This window comes from Symphalangus syndactylus, chromosome 1 (assembly GCF_028878055.3).
Source record: "Symphalangus syndactylus isolate Jambi chromosome 1, NHGRI_mSymSyn1-v2.1_pri, whole genome shotgun sequence".
NCBI lineage: Eukaryota > Metazoa > Chordata > Mammalia > Primates > Hylobatidae > Symphalangus > Symphalangus syndactylus.
This window is the reverse complement of record NC_072423.2, coordinates 114,088,792-114,108,913: the sequence shown is the minus strand read 5'-3', so window position 1 is coordinate 114,108,913 and position 20,122 is coordinate 114,088,792. Positions and strand designations below refer to the sequence as shown.

Below are 20,122 nucleotides of genomic sequence, written 5' to 3'. Positions count from 1 at the left end.
GGAAGCGGTGTGTGGCTTCCTGTAGCTCAAACTGGGGACTCATTCCAAGAGGGCGGGGCTGGGAGCCAGGGAAAGCTGTGGGGGGAAGGCCATGCGTCATGGAGGAATCCTCAGGTCTCACTTCAGAACGGGGAGGGATCTGGGGCCTGTGGTATCATACAGCAGAAAGGGCCCAGAGAGGCTCAAGTCTACAGGGGTCACACAGCAGCCAAGTGGACCCATGTGGGAATCCAGCCTCAGCCTCCGTTGCCGCCAGCTGTGGAGCTGCTCTCCACACTTGTACCTAGGCCCCATGGGGGACCCAGGCTCCTCTGGGCCAACTCTTCTGACTGCTGCCCCCATCACTGCCACCCAGGGCTGCTGGCAGATCCCTCAGGTCCCTGGCCACACCCCCAAGGCTACGGCCCTGCCACAGAGTGGACCTTTCCTGGCTGTCCGGTGGCCACTCAGGGAGCCCTCCACACAGGAGCCTTAGCATCCACCCGTGACCTGACATGCCTCTGTGACTGAGGTTGCAGGAGGAGCACCAGGCCAGCAGGTGAAGGGTGGGGCTGGGTCCCTGCTCTGGCTCAGGACTTGTGGGGAGCCAGGAGTCTGAGCCCAGAGGGCTGGCTGGGCAGGGGCCTGCAAGGTGGGACACATCCATTCACTATGCATCTGGGACAGTCACTAAGTGTCCTCACCTGACACCCACCTACCACCTTACTCACCCCCCTGGACCCTGCCCTCTCCCACCTTGGGCCATTCGTGGGCCCCAGAGTGGCACAGAGCCCCTTGGCCCAACACCCTACAGCGTGGAGGACTGACCCTACAGCGTGCCCACCCCGGGCTGTGGCCTGAATGAGCTTCTTGCTCTTGCTCCAGCCTGAACACGGCCCCGCACGAGCCCTGCCCTGCCTTCCCATCTCCCACTCAGCCCACCTTGCTCTTCTCCATGGACTCAGCATCCAGGAGTGCACCCCATCTCCAGCAGCCCACACACACCCCACAGGGCATAGGGGAGGGGTCAGGAGGCCCAAGACAAAAAACTCAGGTGGGCGTTAGGAGGTGTGGGTGCCTACTGAGCAGCCTCAGGCCCAGCCCTGCCTGCCCTTCCAGATGACGGACAGGTCCAAAGGCTGTCCAAGGGCCTGGTGCACCCATGGAGCTCCATGCAATGGTTGAGGGAGGCATAGGCCAGTCTTGAAGGGCTGCAGAGCCAGGCTGGGAGCCATTGGAAGTTCAAGAGGGAGAGCAACAAGGTCTGAATGTTTAAAAAGTCCCCACATCAATGTGGAGACGAGAGGAGGCTGCACAGGGGTTGGAGAAGAGGTGGCCTGGCAGGAGGCGGGTGGGCTGGCAGGGAGATGGTGACAGGGAGGGCAACAAGAGTTAGCTGGGGGAAGGAGACCTCAGCAGGGCAGACCCTCATCCTCCTCCCCAGGGATGTCCGATGCCACTCTCTAGGGTCTGAACGCAAGTTTCTGAAGTAATAAGCCCATGAGGCCCACTCACCCAGAAGCATTCAGACTGGGCACCCTGCAACAGGGCTGTGGCTTCCCCCTCAGACTGGGTGCCCCCCCCCCAGGTGGAGGTAGGCCTCTCCTCTCAGATTGGATTGCCTCTAGGACAGGGTTTGGTCTCTTCTTACAACCAGGGACCCCCCCAATCCCCACCCACACCCCAGGACAGGGCTGTGTCTCCCCACTCAGTCTGAGTACCCCAAGGTCAGGGCTGAGCCTCTGTCTCAGGCAGGGTGCCCCCCAGGGCAGAGGTGTGCCTCTCCTCTGCCCTACTGGGTCACCCCAAGACAGGGCTGTCGCCCCCATTAGACTTGTCACCACCTTGCCTTTAGATGGAACTCCCCTCCAGATAGCGCTGTCCTTCTCCTTTGAACTAATGCCCCCAGGACATACTGGGTACCCCCATCTCAGGTTTGGTGTCCCCAGGCCAGGGCCAGGCCTCCCACGCCAGCTGGATGCCTCTAAGAGGAGGACTGCCCTCCCCTGAGGATATCTGCACCCAGGGCAGTTCCAGGCCTCCCCCTTTAGACTAGGCATCATTTTTCCTCTCGGTCTGGATGTCCAGGACAGGACTGGCCCTCTCACCTCAGTCCAAGTCCCCTAGGCTAGGACCAGTTCTCTCCCCTTAGACTAGGAGCCCCCAGGCCAGGGCTGGCCTCCACTCAGAGAGGCCTCAGAGCCCCACCTGGGCCATCCAGGTATTGGCAACGGAAGTGGAGCCCTCAGCAGGCCTGGCAGGCAGGCAGGACCCTGTTTGCCTTGAGCAGGGGCTGGATCCAGGTGGTCACTTCTCCCTTCAAGGCCCCACAGCAAAGCCAAGCCACAGGGAACACATAAACATTAGCAGAGCTGGGCAGGGTGGTCAGCAGGGAGGAGGGCACCTAGAGAACCCAACTCCTCAGCCCCCTTGGCTATGGGATCCGACACCTTGCAGGCTGCCCCAGACTCCAAGGCAGGCCAGTACAGTGGCCAGTTTCTGTTCCCACCTGTCTTGAGCACGTGGACAGCCCCATCCCTCGCTGGCCTGTCTCCCTCAGCCCAGGCTGTGAGAAGGATCGCTGAAGGCCCTTGGACCTCCTGGGGGTGCTCGTCCAGCCCTGGAACACAGGCCTAGCCTCAAGGGGAAGCTGAGTGGATGCAAAGCTCCCAGCTCAGAATAGGGTCGAGCTCTGCCACCCCTCACCTGCCAGTCCCTGTCGAGAGCAAGGACTGAGTTGGGCCCCAAGTGCCTGGAGTGGGCAGGCTCTGAGGGGCCACAATCTTCAGCCCTCACCCTGGGAGGTGGCCAGAAGGGGTGTGGACAGACAGGAAAGGGGGCTGAGTTCTCTGGAGGTTCAAGAGGGACATGACCCTGCCCCTCCCTCCTTGGGGTCTGGGAGGACACAGCCCTGCTCTGGGGGTCTGAGGGAACATGGACCCGTCCTGGGGATCTGAGAGTGCATTGTCTCTGCGTGGATTGCTGGAAAAGCTGTCTGGCTGCAGGGACCTGATGGGGGGAGCTGGGGTGAGGTGGTACAACTCCCTGTCCCTGGTTCCTCCTCAGCCAACTCCAGGAGAATGATCCCAGCCCGAGGCTGCCATGGCCAACTGAAACAAACCTTGCCTGAGGGACTGGTCCCACTGGCTGGGAGGGACAGAGGAGGAAGGTACTCTAGAGCTAGGCAGGGGCCTGACCCCTGGCTGGCTCCAGGTGTGTGCTGTGTGGCTCTGGGCAAGCCACCTTCCCTCTCTGAGCCTCAACTTCTCCTCACAGGTCAAGCCCCTGCTCAGGCTTCACGACCTGAGCGGACTCAGGATACTACCTTGCTCCCCAACAGGCTGCCAGGCCTGGACAAGGATAGGGACAGGACCCCTAACCTTCCCTCAGGCAGGCACGAGAGCCTAAGGACCTCCCCTTGTGACCCGCTGTTTCCCTCTTCAGTGCCACGGGCATGCAGGCAATGGAGGTGAGGGTGGATTCTTCTTGCTCCAGCGTTTTTAGCAGGCAGGGCAGGAGCAGCCTTGGCATGGCCCGCACACTGGCCCTTGCCCGGAGGCCACAGTCAGACAACCTGTTCACGACAAACTCATGTCCATACCTCAGCAAGAGAGTGGGGCGTGTTGGGTGTCATTCTCCACGTGCGAGCATTTTTATGCGTGTGCTGCTTGTGTATTTCTTTGTATTTGTGCACACGAATGTCTGTCCATGTGCCTATCTATGTGTGTCTGTGCTTGTGTACCTGTGTGTGTGTGTGTCTGGATAGGCCTGTATGTCCATTTGTATGTGTCTGTGTCTTCTGGCATGTCTATGCATGTGTGGTTGTAGGTTTGTGTACCAGTGTGTCTATGTGTGTATTTTTGTGTGTGTCTGTGTGCATTTATATGTCTATTTGTGTATTTCTGTATGTGTCTATTTGTGTGTGTATATATATTTGTATATGTGTCTGTTATGTCTGTGTATGTGTGTGTCTATGTTTCTATGCTGGTGTACGTATGTCTATCTGTGTGTATTTATATGTATTGTGTATGTCTGTGTATGTGTATTTGTGTAAATCTGTGTCTATGTCTATGTGTGTATGTCTGTGTATTTATATGTATGTGTCTGTGTATGTCTATTTGCATGTGTATTTGTTGTCTATGTGTATTTGTGTCTATTTGTATGTGTCTGTGTATTTGTGTATGTCTCTGTGTGTGTCTATTTGTGTGTCTTTGTGTATGTCTGTGTGTGTCTATTTGTATGTGTTTATGTGTGTATGTCTCTCTGTGTATTTGTGTGTCTGTGTATTTGTGTCTCTGTGTGTGTGTCTACTTGTATGTGTCTGTGTGTTTATGTGTGTATGTCTCTGTGTGTGTGTGTCTATTTGTGTGTGTGTGTGGACTCGTGGTCTAAGAACGCCGCCAGTGGGTGGAATTTGGCTCATAGACATGTTTGGCTTGGCACCTACAGTATTTTCAACATCCTGAGCCAACATTTAAAAATCAGGATATTTCACATAAAAATTCAGCTTTCCAACTTCTCTTAAAAATTCAGAAGCCCTGGCAGCCCTGGGCCTGCGTTCCCATGAGGCCATGCTCCTCCCGAACTGCGCAGGGCTGGCCTCCTCTGTGCACCCTCCATAGCCTCGCCCACTTGTCTTGCCCAGCAGTGTCTTGAGGATGGCTGTTTGTGAACCCAGTGTGTGGTCACAACTAAGTGTGAGCCTGGCTGTCAGGGAATATGTGCATGACTGGGGTGTGTGTGCATGTGTGTGAATGTGTGTGTGCATGTGCAAAGCAACTCTGTATGAGGCAAACCTGAGTGTGTGTGGTGCGTGTGAATGCCTGAATGTGCGCGTGCGTGTGTGAAGAGTCTGCATGGGGGAACACGTGTGTAAAGGCATGGATGTGCACGTGTGTGTGCAGGGGAGTGGCCATATTTGTGGCTGTGTGGAGTGTGTGGGCCACAGCGGGCTGGCACGCTCTGCACAGGGGCCTCTTCCGGTCTTTGAGGGGGAATTGGATTCCCGGCTTCTGGCTGGGCCGCCTTGCGGGATTTATTTCTGTCTCAGTGCCCACTGGAGGCCTGAGTAATGGGAACATTTAAAGAAAACCAGTAAATACATACAGAAGAGGCAGGCTAGCTGGGAAACTCAGCCCAGACACCCCTGCCCAGCCCACAGCTGCCAGAGCCCCTGGGGGCAGGCCTGAGCCCAGGGAGAAAGGAGCTCCAGCATGCGGCAGCACCCCCTCACTCTGTGGGGTGCCACCCCCTCACTCTGTGGGGTGCCCACTGCTACCCATGCATGCCCCCACCACCTGGATGGATGGTCCCTGGGTCAACACTGGGCATCTTGAGAGCTTCCTTGGCTCTGAGCAGCAGATGTTCAGGAGATTCAGGGGATGCCAGCTCAGGCCTGGCCCGGGGCCAAGAGGACCTGACCCTCCAGGGGTGCCCTTTCCCAGCCAGGCTACAGGCATTCTGCCCACACACACCCTCTGCACATGTTGACACACCCACAGTTCAAGGAGGGGAGAGGCTGTGCTGACCTGGCAGGGCTGGGCGGGCACTCGATACCCCACCCGGACCTCACACACCCAGCAGTGCCTTGGAACCTCGTCTCCCAGGACACGGCCTCTGCTGTTCTGGGTCTCAGGCTGACTGGACCCCGCTCTCTGGATCGTCTCTGATGAGCAGTCACTTACAAATGACATAAACCCCACAGGAAAGGATAGGCGTGCGTCATGCGGTGGGGTGACCTGCTTTACAGAAGACCCGCTGCTGGCAGGAGCCTTTGGACCAACGCGCCCTGTCAGGGACCCCATCGGGGATCTCCTGCTGCCCCCCAGTGGCCATGGGAGGACATGAGGCAATAAAAGTCACGGCTGCATGGAGCTGCTCATTCGCGCCTCTGAGTGGACTCTGAGGGCCCCACGTGGTTCCCAGCCAGACAGTTATGGGAAAGCGAGGCCTTTCAACTGGTCTGAGGGAAGGGGCTTGGATCCCAGCACAGATCTGGAGACTACCTGGAAGGTCAGCTCCTCGAAGGCAGAACCATCGCAGTCACAGCTGCATCCCCGGATGCAGTGCCCAGCATGACATGGGTCCTCGAGAAGCATGCTGCACTAATGGCCCACTCCCCAGGCTCCTGGGGAGTGGGCAGCACTGTAGCAAGCCCTGGGCCCAGCTCAGAGCCCCATGGAGAGGCCGCCTGAAGGTGAGCGGGCATCTCACATGTTGAAGCCTCCAAGGCAGTGAGGGGCTTGGGCTTCAGGCTGGACAGTAGTTTTCCCTTGTGACTTCAGGGGTTGTGCCTATCTCTGATCCCAAGCCCATAGTTCCTCACTGTGGTTACAAGGCCCTGTCCTGGCTGGTGACCTGCCTGGTCCCTGACTCTGCAAGTCCAGGTGGAACTTCCTCCCAGCCCTCTTGCTGCCTCCCCAGCAACAGTCAGAACCGAGAGGCCCTGCACCTGGGTCTCTGGTCAGCAGGCCTTGTTCTCCTGTCCTCTTCTGGGGAAGGGGCATCCGTGCTGCTGTGGAATATCCCAGGCCTGACACCTCTCCCAAGATGAAGAGGCTGGGTGTCCTAGGGAACCCTAAGATGGAGGGACCTGAACACTGCGAGGTTGGTCAGGGCTGTCTTGGAGAAGTGCCTGGGCAGTGATGGACCAGGCAGTGGCAGGCATACGAGGGCTCCATCCACAGTGCTGGGCACTGGCCCCTGGCCCTCACTGGCCCATCCTAAGCCTGAAGAGCTTATGACAAAGGGGCTGCCAGGGCCTCAGGGCACCCTCCCCACCTAGTCCTCCAACCAAGGCCAGGGCTGAGCCTTTTTTTTTTTCTTTACCAAATTCTCAGGGGATTATGAACCGCTGAGACTAACTCTGAACTATCCTCAGCTGGACGAAGACTGTGGTCCAGACCCTAGAATGTTTGTTTTAAATGGAGAAAGCATACTTTAAAGAAACACACATTTTAGTAACATGTTTTACCAGTTTCTTTGCTCACCACCTGTATTTTTTAAACCTTTTTATTTTGAAATACAGATTCATAGGCAGTTTTGTTTTTGTTTTTTTGATACAGAGTCTTACCCTGTTGCCCAGGCTGGAGTGCAGGGACACAATCTCGGCTCACTGCAACCTCTGCCATCAGGATTAAAGTGATTCTCGGGCCTCAGCCTCCCAAGTAGCTGGGATTTCACCACATGGGCCGGGCTGGTCTTGAACTTCCGACCTCAGGTGATCTGCCCACCTCAGCCTCCCAAAGTGCTGGGATTACACGCGTGAGCCACCGCACCCGGTTGATAGGAAGTTTAAAAGTACAGAGAGGTCCTGTGTAACATTCACCCAGCTTCCACCTGGTTGCATCTTCCATAGCTGTAGTACAATATCGAAACCAGGAATCTGACATTGGTGCAGTGTGTATAGTTCTATTCCATTTCATCAGATGCATAGATACAGGTAACTGCCACCACAATCAAGATACACAGAGCTATCCCATCACAACCATTCCAGAGATCTCCTTGGAGCCACCCCCTTTAGAGTCACCTGTCCCCACCAGCGCTAACCCCTGGCAACCACTAATCTGTTCCGCATCTCTATAATTCTGTCACTGTCAGAATGTTACAGAAGTGGAACCATACAGTATGTGACCATTTGATAACCTACTGTTTTCACTCACCATAATGCCCTTGAGATCCATCCAAGCTGTGGCAGGTGTCAGTCCTTGGTCCTGTTTTATTGCTGAGTTGCATTCCATGGTACAGATGAACCTGAGCTTAACCTGTCCCCTATTGACAAGACCTTTACCCTAGCTTTTGGCAACCTACAAATAAAGCTGCTATGAACATCTGTATATGCATTTTTGGCTAAACATTCGTTTTTATTTCTGTGGGATAAATGCCCAGGAGCATGACTACTGGGCTATATGATAAGTGTATGTAAAGTTTTTAAAGAAATGGCCTGGTACCAAAACAGAGATATAGATCAATGGAACAGAACAGAGCCCTCAGAAATAATGCCGCATATCTACAACCATCTGATCTTTGAGAAACCTGACAAAAACAAGCAATGGGGAAAGGATTCCCTATTTAATAAACAGTGTTGGGAAAACTGGCTAGCCATATGGAGAAAGCTGAAACTGGATCCCTTCCTTATACCTTATACAAAAATTAATTCAAGATGGATTAAAGACTTACATGTTAGACCTAAAACATAAAAACCCTAGAAGAAAACCTAGACAATACCATTCAGGACATAGGCATGGGCAAGGACTTCATGTCTAAAACACTGAAATCAATGGCAACAAAAGCCAAAATTGACAAATGGGATCTAATTAAACTAAAGAGCTTCTGCACAGCAAAAGAAACTACCATCAGAGTGAACAGGCAACCTACACAATGGGAGAAAATTTTCGCAACCTACTCATCTGACAAAGGGCTAATATCCAGAATCTACAATGAACTCAAACAAATTTACAAGAAAAAAACAAACAACCCCATCAAAAAGTGGGCGAAGGATATGAACAGACACTTCTCAAAAGAAGACATTTATGCAGCCAAAAAACATGAAAAAATGCTCATCATCACTGGCCATCAGAGAAATGCAAATCAAAACCACAATGAGATACCATCTCACACCAGTTAGAATGGCCATGATTAAAAAGTCAGGAAACAACAGGTGCTGGAGAGGATGTGGAGAAACAGGAACACTTTTACACTGTTGGTGGGACTGTAAACTAGTTCAACCATTGTGGAAGTCAGTGTGGCGATTCCTCAGGGATCTAGAACTAGAAATACCATTTGACCCAGCCATCCTGTTACTGGGTATATACCCAAAGGATTATAAATCATGCTGCTATAAAGACACATGCACACGTATGTTTACTGCGGCACTATTCACAATAGCAAAGACTTGGAACCAACCCAAAAGTCCAAAAACGATAGACTGGATTAAGAAAACGTGGCACATATACACCATGGAATACTATGCAGCCATAAAAAATGATGAGTTCATGTCCTTTGTAGGGACATGGATGAAACTGGAAATCATCATTCTCAGCAAACTGTCACAAGGACAAAAAACCAAACACCGCATGTTCTCACTCATAGGTGGGAACTGAACAATGAGAACACATGGACACAGGAGGGTAACATCACACTCCAGGGACTGTTGTGGGGTGGGGGGAGGGGGGAGGGATAGCATTAAGAGATATACCTAATGCTAAATGACGAGTTAATGGGTGCAGCACACCAACATGGCACATGGATACATATGTAACAAACCTGCATATTGTGCACATGTACCCTAAAACTTAAAGTATAATAATAATAATAAATAAATAAATGGCCAAACTATTTTCCAGAGTGGGTGTTCCATTACACATTCCCACCTACAACGTATGAGATTCAATTTTTCCACTTTCTTGTCAGCGTTTATCACTATTTTTATTTGTTCAAATACGTGTGTAAAGATATTGTGAGCCGGGCGTGGTGGCTCATGCCTGTAATCCCAGCACTTTGGGAGACCAAGGCGGGAGGATCACGAGGTCAGGAGATCGAGGCCATCCTGGCTAACACGGTGAAACCCCATCTCTATTAAAAATACAAAAAATTAGCCGGGTGTGGTGGCGGGCGCCTGTAGTCCCAGCTACTCAGGAGGCTGAGGCAGGAGAATGGCGTGAACCAGGAGGCGGAGCTTGCAGTGAGCCGAGATCGCGCCATCGCACTCCAGCTTGGGTGACACAGCAAGACTCCGTCTCAAAAAAAAAAAATATTGTGATCTTTACTGGTACTTCCTTAATGGCTCGTAATGTTGAACATCTTTACCATCTGTATATCCTCTTCAGTGAAGTATTTCTTTATATCTTTTGCCCACTTACTAATTGGTTTTTTTTGTTTTGTTTTGTTTTTTCTTACCGTTGAGTTTGGGAGTTCTTCATATATTCTTGATATGAGTCCTTTATTTGATTTGCAAATATTTTGTTTGTAGCTCTTCATTCTCTTAACAGGGTCTTTGTCAGAGCAAAAACTTTTAAGTCAAATTTATCAATTTTTTTCTTTATGGATTGTGCTTTTGATCTCAGGTCCAAGAACTCTTGACTGAGCTATAGGTCCTGAAGGTTTTCTCGTTTACTTCTAAAATTTCATAGTTTTACATTTTACATTTAAGTCCACAGTACAGTTTGAGTTAATTTTGTATAAGATCTGAGGTTCGGGCTTGGGTTTTTTTGTTTGCTTTTTTGCCTATGAATTACCCTTTGCTCCAGCACCATTTGTTGAAGACTGACCTTCCTCCAATCAATTTGTTTTGCACCTTTGTCAAAAATCAGTTGGTCAGCCTGGGGAACAAGGCGAAACCCCATCTCTACCGAAAATACAAAAATTAGCCGGGTGTGATGGCACGCACCTGTAGTCCCAGCTACTCAGGAGGCTGAGGTGGGAGGATCGCTTGAGTCCGGGAGGTTGAGGCTGCAGAGAGCTGAGATCTCCCCACTGCACTCCAACGTGGGTAGAGCAAGACCCTGTGTCTCAAAAAAAGAAAAAAAAAAAGTTGGCTGTGCTTGTGTATTCTGTCTTATTGATCTGCTTTTTCCACCAACACCACAATCTTGACTGCTATTACTGTAAAATAAGCCCACAACAGGTAGTGAAATGAGTAGTATTCCTTATGCTTTTCTCTTCTAGCTAAAAATTGTTTAGCTATTCCAGTTCCTTTGCCTTTCCATATACATTTTAGAATAATCTTTATATCCAGAAAAAAAAATCGCTGGGCTTTTGCTAATAGTTACATTAAACCTATCAATTCTCCAATGAAACACCTGGGCTTGGAGGTTTTTCAAGGCTTTAAAAATAATAAATTCAATTTCCTTAATAGTAATAGAGCTATTTAAATTATCTATTTCATCTTGGCTGAGGTGTGGTATTCGTGCTTTTCAAAAACCTGGCCCCTTTGAACCACCTGTGGAATTGATGTGGGTACGGTTATTGACAGTGTCCTCTTCCTGTCCTTCTGATGTCTGTGGAGTATGATGCCCTTATTGCATTGCTGATATTTGTAATTTGACTTCTCTTTTGCGTCTTCCTAGAGGCTCATCAATGGTATCCATCTTTCCAGCGTTTGCCAGTCTCTTTGCACACCACTCTTCCCTGCACCCTGTAGCTTACTGCTGGCTGCATTCCCAGGATCTTCTACCTTCCTCAAACAGTCTCAATTCATTGGCAAAGCGAACAGCTTAAAACACCCATATACCCCCGGTGCCTTCATGGCTGCTGACACAGTCATGGCCAACGCGAAATGAAGACAGGCCTGTGGACAGGGTTGGAGCCAGGGTTTCCTCAGTGGGCCTGCCCTTTGCCCTTCTCCTCCTGCCGGTACCTTGAATCTGTGATGGGGCAGAAGCCCCCATGAGGAGATGAGGATGTCAACTGGGGAGACAGAAGGGACTCACATCCCTGGTGGCCTCAGGGAGCCATGGTACCACCTTGGACTTAACACAAGACAATAAAACCCCTTCTTGCTTAAGCCCAGTCATGGGTGGCTGCCAAACGGTCCTGATTCCCATATCCACTCCCCACTCCCAGACTGGTTTTTGCTCAGCATCCCATCCTTTAGTTCTTTCAGCAAAGATCAGTGCATGGTAAACACTTAGCGTCATAAGCTTGGAAACATTGTCATGCCCCTACTTATGGTAACTGAGCAGACTTGACATTTGTTTCCTGAGCACTTAGGAAAACTGTCTTCTGGTATCTATTGTTGATGAAAAGTGAAACTAATTCCTTTGTAGGGAATCTCTTAAAATTTTTACATGCAGCCTGTGTTATTTTTTCCCTTTAGCTTCGATGTTCTCATCTAGAACACTGGAGTCAAACTGCAGATGTAGTAAAACTGCTCTTTAAAAAAAAGAAAAAATAGGCTGGGCGCGGTGGCTCACGCCTATAACCTGAGCACTTTGGGAGGTTGAGGTGGGAGGATCACTTGAGGTCAATTTGAGACCAGCCTGGCCAAAATGGTGAAACCCCATCTCTACTAATAATATTAAAAAATGGCGCGGGCTCACACCTGTAATCCCAGCACTTTGGGAGGCCGAGGCGGGTGGATCACGAGGTCAAGAGATAGAGACCACCCTGGCCAACATGATGAAACCCCCTCTCTACTAAAAATACAAAAATTAGCTGGGCATGGTGGTGCGTGCCTGTAGTCCCAGCTACTCAGGAGGCTGAGGCACGAGAATCGCTTGAACCCAGGGGGCGGAGGTTGCAGTGAGCCAAGATCTCGCCACTGCACTGCAGCGTGCCGACAGAGCAAGACTTCATCACAAAAAAAAAAAAAAAAAAAAAAAATTAGGCGTAGTGGCACACAGCCACAGTCCCAGCTACTCGAGAGGCTGAGGTTGGAGAACTGCTTGAGCCCGGAAGGTGAAGGTTGCAGTGAGCTGAGATCGTGCCACTGCACTCCAGCCTGGGTGACAGAGAATCTATCTCTAAATATAGATAGATAGATAGATAGATAGATAGATAGATAGATAGATAGATAGATAGATAGATAGATAGATACATACATACATACATACATACATACATACACAGATAAAAAATAAGCCTGTGTGTTGAAATACAGCATATACAGCAAGGTGTATAAAAATAAATACATGGCCGGGCGCGGTGGCTCACGCTTGTAATCCCAGCACTTTGGGAGGCCGAGGCGGGCGGATCACGAGGTCAGGAGATCGAGACCACGGTGAAACCCCGTCTCTACTAAAAATACAAAAAATTAGCCGGGCGTGGTGGCGGGCGCCTGTAGCAGGAGAATGGCGTGAACCCGGGAGGCGGAGCTTGCAGTGAGCCGAGATTGCGCCACTGCACTCCAGCCTGGGCGACAGAGCAAGACTCCGTCTCAAAAAAAAAAAAAAATAAATAAATAAAATAAATAAATAAATACATATAGAGAATAAATTCCCATCACTCAAGCCAAGAAAAACACTTTGTCATTATCTCAAAGGGCCCCTCTCCAGAGCCAACTACAAGCCTGAAGTTGACGATCACCACCTTGCTCTTCTGCCCTGGCCTTACCACCTGCGTGTGTCCTTACGTTGTCTCACTCTGCCTATTTGGAACATCACACAAATGGCTCATCTCTATTTCTTCCGTGACTTGCTTCTTTCAACATCTATCCATTTGTTGCACATGGCTGTAGCTCTTCTCACAGCTATGGAACATTGCACTGTCAGAATGACAACTTATTATTACCACATTCTGGCTTTGATTTAGTGTGCTCGTGTGTGCACACATGTGCCCGTGCTATAACAATGCTTCTACAAGCATTTCTGTCCCTGTCTCCTGGTGTACATGCCCAACAGTTCTCTAGTACACTAACAGCGGAACTGATGGGTCCCAGCGTGCACATGTTCAACTTTCCCAACGTAGTTACACATTTCACACTCTTATGGCTGTGGGTGGGAGGTCCCACTGCTCCACAGCACAGTGGTGTAGCTAATGACGCTTCTGAAAGTCTCCCTTGCCTGGCCTCACTCCTGCCACCTCCACTTTCTTTTGTTGATCCTGTGCTTGATAGAGCTTTTCTAGTCCCATTAATCTTTGTTTCTATTAATTTATGAGGCAGGGTCTCACTCTGTCGCTCAGACCTCCCAGGTTCAGGTGATCTCCCACCTCAGCCTCCCAAGTAGCTGCGACTACAGGCACACACCACCCCGCCTGGCTAATTTTTTTATTTTTTATTTTTGTAGAAGACGGAGTTTCACCATGTTGCCCAGGCTGGTCTTGAACCAGCTCAAGCAATCTGTCTGAGACTCGAGCAAATTCAGCCTCCTTAAGTGCTGGGATTACAGGCATGAGCCACTGCACCCGGTCGGCTTCAGGTTTTTTTAAACTCAGCAAACTGAGTTTAAAGGAAAAAAAAAGAAAGAAAAGTAGTCTAATACCTTGCTATTACTGATATATCTGGATTCAATACTCAATCCACCTTTTCTCTCTGCTTTCTTTTGGATAGTTACTTTTTTCTCATTCTGTTTTTTTTTTTTTTTTTCCTCTCTCATCTCCTCTGAAAGTGGTACACTCTGTTTCTACTCTTTTCAGGTTACCCTAGAAATGTCAACAGGCCTGTTTCCTAGTCTTATCCCTCTTCCTGAGTGAGCGTCTTCTAGGACTTAACCCCAACCACCTCCTACCTCTGAACTTACATACCATTGTTGTTATGTATTCTAAATAGCTCCTGCTTTACCCCACAACACATTTCTGTTTTATAAGGTCAGTGCTTGTTTACATTTATACTTCCTTTCTCTGGACTCTCCATCTGGGATTGTGCCCCTCAGTCTGAAAATATCCTTTATGATTTTTTTAAAAGGAGAATGCTTATTTCATTTTTAAAAAACAACTTTATACATATACAGCTCGCCCATTAAACTGTACAATTCAATGGCTCTTGGCATATTCAGCATATTCACATATTTGTGCAACCACAATCACTTTTAGAACATTTTCATTACCCCAAAATAGATTTTCATTTAGTGAGAGTCTGCTGGTGACAGAATCCCTGACTTTGTTGGTCTAAAAACATCTTAGGCCAGGCGCAGTGGCTTATGCCTGTAATCCCAGCACTTTGGGAGGCCAAGGTGGGCAGATCACTTGAGTTCAGGAGTTCAAGATCAGCCTGGGCAACATAGTTAGACCCCATCTCTGTAAAAAACAGAAAACACGTCTCATATTTTCCCTGAGTATGCAATTCTAGGATGACAACTTTCTTTCATTCCTGTTTACACTGGTTATAGCTGAGATATCTGCTGCTACGTTGCTCCTTGAAAGGTAGTATGTCCTTTCTCTCTGATTTTAAGGTATTTTCTTGGTCTTTGTGCTCTTTAATGTTATTACAATGTGATTAGGTATGTGGTAGTTTTTAAATAAGTCCACAAATTCTTAGACAGTCCTCCCTTCAGAAGTGGAACCTAATTCTTCTAAGTGTGGGCTGGGCGTAGTGACTTGCTTCTTACAAACAGAATGTAGCAGAATATCGCTTCCAAGGCCAGATCGTAAGAAAGCCCCACAACGCTCCCTCCTGCCTTCTCTCTTAGACTGCCACTCTGGGAAAGCCACCTGCCATGTCTTGAGAACACATAGGCCGATGGAGAGGTCCACGTGGCAAGACACAGGAGCCACCAATCAACAGCCCCATGAGTCATCTTGGAAACAGATCCTCCAGCCCCAGTCCAGCCTCCAGATGAGTGAAGCTTCACAACTGACCCCAAGCTGGACTTACCCAGCTAAGCTACTCTTGATTCCTGGCCCACAGAAACTGAGGTAATAAGTGTTTGTTATTTTAAGCCCCCAAGTTTTGGCTACTTTATGTGTAGCAAATGATGATTAATAAAAAGTGTAGAATTTTTTTTAAGTAAATTTGCTTACTTAGAATAAACATACAAAAAGTGCATAAAACATGTATACAGTTCAATGAATATTCACAAAGTAAAAATACCTAATCATCACCCAGATGAAGAAACAGAACATTTGGATGTATAGTTCTTCCTATTAACCTGCTTGAGACTTGCTGGTCTTCCTGAATCTGTGAATTGGTGATTTTCAAAAGTTCTGGAAAGTTCTCAGCCACTGTTTTTAAATATTGCTTCTGCCTCATTTTCACGGTTTTTTTTTTTTTTTTTTTTTTTTTTTTTCCCACCTGGAACTCTGTCACTTTACATCGGATCTCTTCATTCTACTCTCCATGTCAGCCTCTTGCTTTACAATATCACTGTTTATCTTGCTGGGCTGCATTTTGGAAAACTTCAGATCTAGCCCCCCATTCACTAATTGTCTCTTCACCTTTGTCTAATTCACAGATACAAGGTTTTTAATTGCCATAACACACTATAGTGCTATACAGTCACTCCTTATCCATGGGGGGATGTTCCAAGACCCCCAACCCCAGTGGATGCCCGAAATGGTGGCGAGTACTGAACCCTATATATACTGTGTTTTCTCTTATACATACATACCTATGATAAAGTTTAATTTATAAATTAGGCATAGTAACAAATTAACAATAACTAATGAGAAAACAATTATAACAATATACAGTAATAAAAGTTATGTGAATGTGGTCTCTCTCAAAGTCTCTTATTGCATGTGATAGTTTCGGACATGGTTGACCACAGGTAGCTGACACCACAGAAAGGGAAACTGGAGATGCCAGGGGTGGGGGCCAGACTGCTATATTTTTTATTTCCAGAATACTGGTTTGGTTCTTTTGCAAATCTGCTCCTTTTTTCGCATCTTTTTTCTTAAGTAATTTTTAAACATACCTAAATTCCATGGCTGATAATTCTGATGTGTGAAGTCTTTGTAAGCCATGTCATTTTTGATGCTGGTTATTTTGCGCCTGAGGCTCTGTTACCTTGTGTGTCTGATGAGCTTTTCTGCAACCTGTTCATTTCTCTTTTCTATTTTAAAAATAACTTAAAGCTCTTGGCTCAAAATTTATTGCTCCCTTCCTTTGATGCTCATTTCCCAGCAAGCCATCGTCCTATATGGGGCCAGACTCCTAGTCGCACTGTGGGCAGGGACAGGTGCTGTGCCCATCATACTAAGCAGCAGTGAGGCAGTACATCATGAAGTGGCCCAGGTCATGTTTGGGGATGATCCTTGAGGGTCATTGTCCATCCAGGGTCACTGAGTGGCCCTAAGATTCTCATATGTCTTGGAACTTCATCAGGGAGAATTCTTTGAGAACTGATAGGAATAAAGCTTTGTCCAGCTAGGATCTACATTTTCTTCTATCAAGTGTTTGAGACTTCCAACATTCTGGGACCAGTGGGGCCACTTAAATTCTTGGGATTCTCATGTACAAAAACCCACGCGAAGGCTGGCTCAGTTCTCAAGGAAGACCTTTTATCGGTTCAGTAAGTGGCAAGGTTTAACTTTTGTATGGGACGCCAGGAGGGCAGATTTGCTATTAGTTCACAGAGGGTGTCATCCTTTGGGGACCCAGCTTTACGGAGAGTTCTATTAGGGCCCACATTTTGCAAAGGTTTTGGCTTGTCTTGAGCCCAGGCATCGAGAACCCCAAAAAACAATGTTCAGTTTCACCTGGTTTGTCAAACACCCTCAAGGCAAAGGTCAGACTTTGGCATTCTGCTACTTCTTTTACATTCTGCCAAAGTATTCCTTATTTTCTTGCCAGCTCATTGCTGTATTTTTAAAATATTTGTTGTTATTCTTTATTTACCTAGTATTTTTAGCTGTTTGCAAAGAGAGGATCCGTTCAGGTAACTATTCCACCATGAAACTAGAAACAGAAGTGGTTGGCCGGCTGGGTGCGGTGGCTCATGCCTGTAATCCCAGCACTTTGGGAGGTCGAGGCAGACAGATCACCCGAAGTCAGGAGTTCGAGACCAGCCTGGCCAACATGGTGAAACCCCGTCTCCAGTAAAAATACAAAAATTAGCTGGGCGTGGTGGCACACATCTATAATCCCAGCTACTTGGGTGGCTGAGGCAGGAGAATCACTTGAACCCGGGAGACAGAGGTTGCAGTGAGCCTAGATGGTACCACTGCACTCCAGCCTGGGTGACAGAGTGACACTTTGTCTCAGAAAAAAAAAGAAGTGGTTGGCCATTCTTTCTTCAAGTACCTTCTCTCTCTGGTTTCCTTTTCTCGGAACTCCTGTCATCTATAGGACATGTATCAGTATAACAAGGTTCTCAAGCTACCCTCCATCTCGCCCTCTTTATCTCTCACTGCCACCTTCTTATGACCGTCTCAGCTTTAACTTCCAATTTACTAATCCTTTCTTGGACTGTAAGTTAATACACTTAGCTCTCTAGTGAGTTTCTTATTTTAAAAGCTGTATTCTTTCTTTCCAAAATTTCTGCTCAGTTCTTTCTTATGTCTAATCTCTGTTCTTAAGGGTACCACACCCTCTTTTATCTCTCTGACGTAAAAACAAATGCTCATTTTTAAAACTTTGTAGGCTGTTACTATTTCAGTTTCCTTGGGTATAAATCCTCCCACTTGGGTTACTGGTCATTCTTTAAGGCATTGGATTTTCTCGTGTATTTTGTAAATTTTGTTTGAGTACTCATGATGCATGGTACTTTGTTTTTCCTTCTAGGACAACGCCCAGGGTCATAAAACCAGAAGCACACCTTTCATTAGCTCTCGGGACTGTCGTACTGGGGGATAATCCTACTCTAGTCCCAGAGCTGATGCTGAGTGGCAGCTTAGTTGCCAGTCACCAGGTATCCAAGTCCTTCAACTGCTACAGACATGGATCCTGTTTCCAGCTGCAATCCCAGGAGATGCAGCGAATCTTTTCACCCTTTTGTTCATAAGAAAAAAAGCCCAGCTCCAGTTTTAGCAACTGGACAGAGGGAGCCTGGCTCCAGTCCTGCATGTACCCCTGGACCTAGGAAATACTGGAAAGGTTTCTGCCCCATGTGGGAGTCAGGGTCTTGGTCTTGTCTTACTACTCAATGCAGAAGCTGGCCAGCTACCACTTTAGCCCTCACCCACAGCCAGAAGTTTCTGTTTCTTTTCCACGCAGGAATTACCTTCCAAGAATAGTTGCATAATTTTAACTTAAAGGGTTTTTCATTGGTTGTGAGCGTGCTGGTCTCTGTGTGCACAAACCCACTCTGCCTCTATGACCAGAGTGCTTGGCACTGTCCGCCAGAGATGGGTCATTGTGTTTCTGGAACACTGCGGTGAGGAAGAACACACTAGACGGCTTAGGGCAGAGGCCGGGGGCTCGAGGAGAAATCCCGAAGGAAACTCAAGGGTATAAGCATCCTGGAGGAGATGCAAGTCCAGTTGGCCACTGGTACTGCAGTCAGAGATGATGCAGCCAGCCAGGTACCCTGGAGAGTCAGTTCCACAGAGAAGGTTCATGTCCTAAAGCCAGAACCTTGGGGATCTGGGGTCCACAACCACACCTGAAACTCAGCCTACAACGTCTCTGTCTCTAGCAGAATGGGCCACCCCTCCCATGCAGGGTCTCTGTCCTAGGGGAGCCACAGTCTAGCTCTGACTGGTGGAGTAGGGAGAGAGGCCGCCTGGGGCTGGGGAGAGTGGGGAAAGCAGTGCCAGCGGCATCAAATCTGGAGTGGCCCTGAGTTGGGGCTTGCCAAGGCCCAGTATCTCTCACACTGTGAGGATCCCCAGAGGACCAGGGTGGGAGCCTCTCCAGCTACTCCATAGACTACTACAAGGCCTAGGTCTGGGGGAGGTCTTAAAAGGACTTTCTCAGACCCTGTCTCTATCACCCAGGGATCTTGAGATGACCAGCACTGACCATGGACTGGGCCAGAACTTGGCCGCAGACGGCAGCCCTGAGTGTTCCCCACCCCTCCGGCCTCAACGTGCCCAGCTCAACACAGGGGTTATTCATACATATTAAGTACCACCTCTGCAGTCACCCTATCTCCATCCTGTGGAGCCCAAATCCACCGTACCCTCAGACCTAGAAAATATCTGACACATTTCTGCCACACACAGGGGTTTCCTTGTCTCTATGTGCTGATTTTTTTTTTTAAAGTTCAAAATATATACATATATACAGACATATGTACATCCACATGTGCAGACACAGGCATGCCCAGAGTTGTTGCTGGTTCTGCCTCCATTCAGAATGGCAGGGGCCACCCAGGAGACAAGCAGCTGACCTCACCCATGGGGGTTTCAGACTTGACGGGCAGGGAGTCTCTGCTCAGAAGCCAAACTGGAGGTGATGGCAAGCCTAGCCCCCAAACCTGCCCAAGACCATACCCTGCAGGACAGGCTTGATGGGCGAGTGGTGGAGCAGGGCACGCCTCAGTCAGAGTCACAGGCCTTTTGTTCAGTGGCAGCATCCACTGCAGAGGCTAGGCTGTCTTCCTGGCCTTTCAGCCTTTCACCTGGGATGGATGGCAGACAGAAGGGGTGGGGAGGAGCCCTGTGCCTGTGCCACCACCCAGTGGGCAGGACCCCACCTTCCCAGGCACTGCACTTACGGATCAGCTCAGCAATGGCCCTCTGAGTCCGCTTTTTTAGTTTCTCCAGCTTCTTGGCCACATCTCTCTTGAGGTCCCTGGAGCAGGGAGGCAAGGAGAAGCAGGAAGGTGAAGGCTGGCCTGATGTGGCATTGGGCCCCCTCCCCTCTTGCAGCTCTCTGGCATTAGGA

The 20,122-nt window shown here is 48.9% G+C and overlaps 1 protein-coding gene across 2 annotated transcripts in view; it reads right to left on the bottom strand.

The window, feature by feature from the left end:
- Window positions 1-6,974: 6,974 nt before the first annotated feature.
- Window positions 6,975-20,122, bottom strand: part of CCDC12 (coiled-coil domain containing 12) — a 70,614-nt gene continuing 57,466 nt past the window's right edge. Inside the window, exons 7-9 of one of the 2 annotated variants that reach the window (XM_063610585.1) lie at window positions 19,953-20,029; window positions 19,729-19,856; window positions 6,975-10,481 (exon numbers count right to left, since the gene is read on the bottom strand). In XM_063610585.1, coding sequence (XP_063466655.1) covers window positions 19,774-19,856; window positions 19,953-20,029 — 160 coding nt within the window. In that variant the 3' untranslated portion in view covers window positions 6,975-10,481; window positions 19,729-19,773. Of the gene's footprint in view, window positions 10,482-14,328; window positions 14,653-19,728; window positions 19,857-19,952; window positions 20,030-20,122 lie in introns of those variants that run through there. The other variant, XM_063610580.1, reaches the window with a different exon arrangement.